Source organism: Podarcis raffonei, chromosome 16, assembly GCF_027172205.1.
Source record: "Podarcis raffonei isolate rPodRaf1 chromosome 16, rPodRaf1.pri, whole genome shotgun sequence".
Taxonomy (NCBI): Eukaryota; Metazoa; Chordata; class Lepidosauria; order Squamata; family Lacertidae; genus Podarcis; species Podarcis raffonei.
Window position 1 is genome coordinate 11,319,581 of NC_070617.1, and position 8,275 is coordinate 11,327,855.

An 8,275-nucleotide genomic window follows, 5' to 3' on the forward strand; every position below is an offset into this window, starting at 1 on the left:
ACCATTGGCTGGAAGTTGGAGTCTAACAACATCTGGAAAGTCCCCCCCCCACTGCACTGTAAATCACGTTTTTTTGGCACCACTTTGGGTGTAAGATGATCCCTGGAGAGTGTCTTTTGTCTGTGCTGATGCTTCAATGAGTGGCTGAGACCTGGGTGAGTGTATGGCTCCAGGCAGGGCAGAGCTGGTCTGGGAGCAAGAAAAATGCCTCTCCCTCTGTCTGGGATGAACATCCTGAATCAGTCTGCCCATGTAAGAATAGTCCCCCCCCCCCTTGGGATTGTGACACAGCACACACACACACCCTTCCTTGTCTCCTGTCAGGTCTTTTTTACTTTCTCTCTGTCTCTCTCCTCAACCCTTATTTATTCCCTCTCTTACCCAGAGGAGGGCTTTCCGAGAAGGAAGTGAATAGCCCTTATAAGGCACTATTTGTTTTCTTTCCAGGCACCTGCCAGGGGGGTCCCTGTCAAGCCAAAGAATTTTCCACGCCCATTAGCCCTCCTTGTACTCATTCCCACTGGCTGGGCCCAGCTGTAAAGGGGGGGGAGGAAGAGGTTGTGAAGGGGGGCGATGAGATCATCCCACAAGGAGGATATAAAAGTTTGGGTTTTGGGCTTCGCAAGAGGCCACCACTTTGCTAGTTCCCGGCAGGCCAGCGCAAGGAGCTCTTGCTTATCATTTCCACGGATACCACAGATTGCTCCTCAGCCTTGAGGCGGCAATTATTGTGCCCCCAACCCCCCCCAAACGGGCAGCTTTTGATACACACACACCCCATTTCAGCACCACAGGCTTTTGGTCCTTGCCTGGTGGGTCCTGTTATTCCTGAAAACAGCTCCATCGTAGTTCTTTCATCGAGGGGGGTTCCTGCTACCTTCCATCCTTTGGGTAATAACTTGTTGCAGAGACCCTTCCCCCGGCAGCCTGTTGCCTAGCAACCAAAGGCAGACATCCGCCATCCAGGTGAGTGAATTTGCCCCCTTGAGGCACAATATCCTCCTCCTCGCCTCTTAAGTTGCGTTCCTCTTGGGGTAAAGCAGGGGTGCTTGTTTGGGGGGGGTGTCACATTCCCATCTTGGGAGGGGTGGCGCATACTAGCAGCGGGAAGGGCCAGAAGTAAAGAGTCAATATAGGAAGAAAGGTAACTTTTATGTTTGTATAGTAATCTGTTTTATACACATGCTTTATCCGGGCAAGGAAAAGGTATGGTCAAAGTCCAAGGGCACATTCCAGCTTGGTAGAAACACTTAAGGAAGGCTGTTGAAGGGTCCAGCTCAGGATATATACCGTATTTTTTGCTCTATAAGACTCACTTTTTCCCTCCTAAAAAGTGGAGGGTAAATGTGTGTGCATCTTATGGAGCGAATGCAGGCTGCGCAGCTATCACAGAAGCCAGAACAGCAAGAGGGATGGCTGCTTTCACTGTGCAGGCATCCCTCTTACTGTTCTGGCATCTGAGATTCAGAATATTTTTTTTTCTTGTTTTCCTCCTCCAAAAACTAGGTGCGTCTTGTGGTCTGGTGCGTCTTATAGAGCAAAAAATATGGGTACATGTACTACCACGCCACAAGAATCCTGAGAACTGTAGTTCAGCCCGCACAGATATACAGTTCCTAGGACTTGCCAATCGAAAGGTCGGCGGTTCGAATCCCCGCGGCGGGGTGCGCTCACGTTGCTCGGTCCCAGCGCCTGCCAACCTAGCAGTTCGAAAGCACCCCCGGGTGCAAGTAGATAAATAGGGACTGCTTACTAGCAGGAAGGTAAATGGCGTTCTGTGTGCTGCGCTGGCTCACCAGATGCAGCTTGTCACGCTGGCCACGTGACCCGGAAGTGTCTGCGGACAGCGCTGGCCCCTGGCCTATAGAGTGAGATGGGCGCACAACCCTAGAGTCTGTCAAGACTGGCCCGTATGGGCAGGGGTACCTTTACCTTTACCTTATGTGCAGCCTCAGGAGGGATGTTGCCTGGACAGGGTCCTGAGGAATCTGGCAGAGAGACCTGGATGGGTACATTTGGACTCCAGGCCTGAGTTCCCCGTCTCCTTGCTCTAGATCCTGTAGGAGGCAGTGATGGACCCTCTGGTTCAGGAGAACTCTACTTCCAAAATCAGTAGAGGCAGATCAGATGAGGCCTTCTTGCAGGTCGCTTCTGGGTACAGGGCGCTCGACTAGAATACACCCTTGGTCTGATCCAGCACCTCAGCGTTTGCAAAGGGAGAGCAGCACCCTCGTCTCACTCATCCCCCCCCCAACTTAGGCTGTGAATGCACTGTGCATTTAAAATATATGCAAAACACATTCCCCACCCCCTCAAAATAATAATAATAATTCTGGGAACAGTAGTTTGTTAAGGGTGCTGAGAAATGTAGCTCTATGGGGGTAAACTACAATTCCCATAATTCTTTTTGTGAGGTCCTTTAAAGGTCTGGTGTGTACGCAGCCAACATCTGGAGGGCCACAGGTTTCCTCATCCTGTGGGTTACCACTTCTGATTCAGACCTTGAATCCAGCCACAAGCATGCATAAATCTGGCTACGCACAAGCAGTCACCTCGTTCAAAATAGTAATGCGTAGTGTCAGATCTGGTGGTTTAGGAATTCTGAATGTTTCACCATATGGGCTGACACAGAAAGATGCAAGGGGGGGTATTTTATTTTAGACCTGTATTTATATACAGTGGTACCTCGAATTACAGAGGCTTCAGGTTACATACGCTTCAGGTTACAGACTCCGCTAACCCAGAAATATTACCTCGGGTTAATAACTTTGCTTCAGGATGAGAACAGAAATTGTGCTCCAGCGGTGCAGCAGCAGCAGGAGGCCCCATTAGCTAAAGTGGTGCTTCAGGTTAAGAACAGTTTCAGGTTAAGAACGGACCTCCGGAACAAATTAAGTACTTAACCCGAGGTACCACTGTACGACTTAATATTTATAATTTATAAGCAGTGTGCATACTTTTTTAAAGAACACTGTACAAAGAATAAGAACAATTAAAATAAACCCTAGAAATGGAGAAGAACCTTAAAATGCTGAAATTAGAAAGTGATTGTCAAGCACCTGCAGTTCAGCAGGGAATGGGCTGGGTTCTTATCTCAGTCAGGAGGGTAGTTCCACAGAATTGGACCCACAATTTTGAACACACCACTTCTGGTAGTTAAGAGCCATGTCTCTGAACCGTGGTACACCACTAACCAAGACTCCCTCAAATATCTCAGTGTTTGGGCAGAGATATATGGTCTCTGTGATAGTGTGGACCCAAGTTGTGGAGGGCTTTGTAAATTGGGTTTGTGATACCTCAGAGCATCTTAATCTCAGGGTTGCGGGTTCAAGCCCCACATTGGGCAAAAGATTCCTGCATTGCAGGGGGTTGGACTAGATGACCCTTGGGGTCTCTTCCAACTCTTGTGTTGATTCTATGATTCTATAAGGCAGCTTCCCATTTAAAAACAGCTCTAAAAAACAATTACCGTACTTTTTATTAACTTAAACTGCTTATGGCCTTCTGTACAAATAATAGTTTGGGATAAGTATTTGGTTGTTTATGTATTGCATAAACACCAGCTTCTGAGTTAGGGTGGGATATTTCATTATTTATCTGTGTGACATTGTCATATGTTGAAAAAATTGATTAGAAAAAAATAGACCAATAGTCCTTTGGTAATTCTCATAGAACTCCAGCCCAATGGTTGCCATTAATTTGATTCTGAATTGATTTTAGAATGAATTGATTTTAGAATGTATTTCAATTAATTGATTGTGATTTTATGTAAACTGTGTTACTTTTACAGTTGTTAGCCGCTCTGAGCCCGGCTTCGGCTGGGGAGGGCAGCATATAAATAATTTTTATTATTGTTATTATTAAAATAAATAAAAACACCCCTATTTTCCCCTTCTCTTCCATCTGTTACCAGGAGCCATGGAAATCCCAGGGCTGTTTCTGGTAGCGGCCTGGATCCTGACCCTCTGCCCCCAGGCATCACCAACAAGCATGGGGCACCCTTTGCCCGTGCCCCTGAAAGAGAACCCCCTCTTCCCGCATCCCTCAGGGAGCAATGCCCCAGCGGTGAGCAAAGACAGGACCTCATCGCCTGCTCCGGTCAAACCTTCTCTGGATTATCCTGACGATCAACATTACGACGATTACGACTACCCTCTGACCTCAGAGCCCCAGACGCCCGGCCTCCCGCAGCCGCCCTATCACCTTTGCAAATACAACCCTTGCCAGCACCTCCAAGTGCCCTGCGCGGAGCTGAGTAGGGCTAGCGGGTGCTTGTGCCCGGGGGTCACCGGCCCAGATGTGCCCCCCGAGCCGCCCCGCCTGCAGATGGTCCACACGAGCGAGGTGGGAGCGAGCATGCGCTGGTGTGCGCCTTCTTCCACAGTGCAGGAATATCGCTTGCACTATCAGCTAGTCGGCGGCGACTTCCTCTCCGGCCCGGCCCTCAACAACACTTTCCGCTTGGCGGCTGTCTCAGGGTTGCTGCCAGATCACGAGTACCTGTTCTGCATCGTGGCATCCAACCGGGCCGGATCCAGCCCCACGGACGATGGCACCCAGCAGCATGGGCCATGCCGCCTCATCCGGACCCCTGCCCACCAAATGCCCTATGCCTACATAGCTGCGGGGCTGGCTGCCACCCTCATCCTAGTGGTCATCTCCGCCTTGGCCTGGCATTTCTGCGTCCGCAACAGGAGGAAGCATCCTCACCGCGGGTCGATGGACAACATCCTCGACGCTGAGCCAGGCCTGGACGGAGCTGCAAACAGCTCTTTCCGCAGTGAGGAGCAGCTCTGAGCAGGGTGTTGGCGTCTACTGGCAAGATGGCATCTCTGTTGCTTCAGAGTTCGAGCCTCTGTTTCTTTGGGGGAGCTTCACTCGACGCCATTGCCTTTAAAATGCTGTGTTAGTTGCTGCCTCCAGGGTGGAAGGGGCAGCAATTTTGTCTTATCCAGGCCTTCTTTTCAGCCGGAACTCTCCGGAACTCAGTTCTGGTACCTCGCAGGTGGGCACCATTGCCATTATAAGAGAACAAGTGAGGCATTCATGGTGGGTTCCAGCACCTCTTTTTCTCAGAAAAATAACACTGGTGCCATCTATGCTGTCTACACAGAGATGGCAACGGTTTTCTTCAGAGATGTTTTCTTCAAAGGCTCTGTCGTTTTCGTGGACCTTCGCCCAGCTCTTTTCCTGCTGCCTCTGGGGCAGAAGGGGAGCGATTCTGAACTCTCAGCGCTGGGGAATTTGAACCAGTCCACTCCCCTGAACTTTCATGGCCTGAGAGAGGGTGCACAGACAGATCTGACCTGGACCACCATTTTGAACTGTGGTCTACCAGGGCTGGACTTGCCATTAGGCACAATGAGGCAGCGGATTCAGGCAGTTAAGAAGCAGCAGCAAAATGTTAGAGGACAGGACAGGGCCATTCATGAATAACACTGTTCCATTGTCACCAGTGCTGAACTAATGCTCAACATTGAGTCCAATCTGATTCTGTATGTGGATTGGACGCAGGGCCAGTGAAGGGTGTGGCCTGGGGATACTTTCAAAGGCCAGAGAGAGAGAGTTGGAGGGCCAATTCAGACTCCGAGCCTGAAGTTCCTCATCATCATCCTACAACATACTGTTTCTTCTCCAGCAAAATGTCTTGGCTCAACCCTGTACTCTACATACCCCCTTTGGGGAGGGGACTGCAAAGAACTTGTGTCATTGTCACTCCCCAAGTGCCCACTCAAAGCCCCTGGACCAGTTCAGTCAGCTCAAGAAGAAGCCATGTATTCAGATCCTGCCAAATTGTCATTTCCAATTCTTTCTTCTCTTGAAAAGGATGGCTGCTCTTGGGAGGGATGTGAAGACGGTCTTTTAAGATGTTGCAAGAATCTATGTTTATTTATGTATTTATTATCAGAGGTTTTTTTAAAAAATAAAACAACATTACAGAGGTACAAAACTTCAGAGATATCTACAACTAGTGGTGGGGGAGAAATTTGATTCAGTTCACGTTTATAGGCGAATCTACCTCTGGGAAGAGACACAGCTCAGTGGACAGAGCTTCCGCTTGGTGGGTAGAAGGTCCCAGGTTCAATCCCTGGCGTCTCCAGTTAGGGTTGGGAAATACTCCTGGTATGAAATCCTGGAGAGCTGCTGCCAGTCAGTGTAAGCAATACTGAGCTAGATGGGACACTGGTCTAACTCAGTATATAGGAGTTTCCTATGTTCCTACCTAATTTGCAACTTTCCCAAAACAAAGCTCAAAAACAGTCCTGTTGTTTGAAATTTGTACTTCTCTGAATTTTGCTGAGCAGTTCTCCAAGTCATATGTAGAAAAATGCTTATGCTAGATTGAAGCGTGCCTAAAATGCATACATCGGTAGGGGGGGAAGCATTACAAATGCATTGTATTAGAGGAAATTGATTTACACAAATGCTTATATTAGACACAATTGCACACCAGCATGTGTGCATTAGGAGGAATTTGACTAAAATGCTGATCAATTTTAATGAGTACAAACTGATATTGAAATGGGGAGAACTGAATTTAATATTAGAAAAATGAGAAAAAACAAAATGGCAGATTTGCTCATTCGACACCCACTCCAAGCCAGATATTCTCATAACTGCACATTGGTGTTAGTTGATTGTCGCTGGAGGAATCGGAGTAGAGTAAAATGCTGAACCATCATTTCCTGGAATGCCTTCGTTTCTTATTTATCTTTTCTTTCCAGAGCACCTCATATGAGTTATGGCAGCCTTACCCGACCTGCTGCCCATCCCTTTCAATGTTTTGGAACTACAACTCCCATCAGGCAGAGCCAGCCTAGTGAGTTGTAGTCCAAACCATCTGGAGGGAGCTAAGTTGGAGAAAGCGGAGTCACTGGAACGTGGTTGACTCTTTCCTGACACACACACGTGTCGTTGCATCAGGACTTGAGTTTCCGTTGGCAGCTGTCCTTGGCAGAGTTCACAAGCTTTTGAGCTGTGTCCTGGAAAACTCAGTGTTTTCCAGATGTGCGTTGTTGAAGGAAGGCATGGGAACGGTGGGAATTTGGGAGTGCCTGCCTCTTGGCCGAGCTGGGACAACATGTACCCATAGGCCTCTGGGAGTATGGTAGGGTTGAGAAGGTGGGGACTTTCCCTCCCTGAGCATCTCTTGGATGCCTGCCTACCTCAAAAAGCAGATGTGAGAAAGTCTTCCCAGAGGGAGGCCTGTCTTGGGTTCTGAGTCAAACTTGGCCCCATCCGCACCATGCGTTTAAAGCAGTATCATACAACTTCCATGGCTCCCCCCCCAAAAAAAATCCTGGGAACTGTAGTTTGTTAAGGGTGCTGAGAGCGTTTAGGAGACCCCTGTTCCTCTCACAGAGCTACAATTCCCCAAGTGGTTTAACAGTCCATACCTCTTCCCAGGGAACTCTGGGAATTGTAGTCCTGTGAGAGGAATTAGCGGGGAAGAGTTTTGGACCCCACCTGCACCCTGATTCATACCACTTTAAATAGTTATGTTCCCCCCCCAATAATCCTGGGAACGGTCGTTGGTTAAGGGTGCTGAGAATTGATAAAAGGTAAAGGTAAAAGAACCCCTGACCATTAGGTCCAGTTGCGGCCGACTCTGGGGTTGTGGCGCTCATCTCGCTTTATTGGCCGAGGGAGCCGGCGTACAGCTTCCGAGTCATGTGGCCAGCATGACAAAGCCACTTCTGGCGAACCAGAGCAGCGCACGGAAATGCCATTTACTTTCCCGCCGGAGCGGTACCTATTTATCTACTTGCACTTTGACATGCTTTCGAACTGCTAGGTTGGCAGGAGCAGGGACCGAGCAACGGGAGCTCACCCCGTCATGGGGATTCGAACCACCGACCTTCTGATCGGCTAATCCTAGGCTCTGTGGTTTAACCCACAGTGCCACCCACGTCCTGCTGAGAGTTGATAGGGGGGCCCTAATCCCTGTGAGACCTACAATTCTCACAGTTCCTTGGGGAGAGGGATTAATGGTTAAACTGGAACTGTACATCTGTGAGGGGAATAGGGAGCAAATGGTCTGACTCAGTATAAGACAGCTTCCTGTGTTCCTTTAGATGTCTTAATGCAGACCTCTGTAAATAAGAAGTAAATTTGCATGGATGCTTAGATGAGGTTCAATTTCTTCACACCATCGTCAGTAATGCCCTCTTTGACCCGGGCATCGAAGGTGATGTAAACAAGGCAACATGTCTTTGTGAAATTCCTGCTTCTTGTTGGCAGGAAATGGTTGGCATGAAAACATACGCAACAAGTT

The 8,275-nt window shown here is 48.7% G+C and overlaps 1 protein-coding gene across 1 annotated transcript; it reads left to right on the forward strand.

The window, feature by feature from the left end:
• On the forward strand, positions 1-5,412 carry LRRN4CL (LRRN4 C-terminal like). Its single transcript, XM_053369950.1, has 2 exons — positions 1-966; positions 3,914-5,412. Exon 2 carries the CDS (start codon positions 3,919-3,921, stop codon positions 4,795-4,797), a length of 879 nt encoding a protein of 292 aa, XP_053225925.1. The 5' UTR covers positions 1-966; positions 3,914-3,918; the 3' UTR covers positions 4,798-5,412.
• Positions 5,413-8,275: the final 2,863 nt, after the last annotated feature.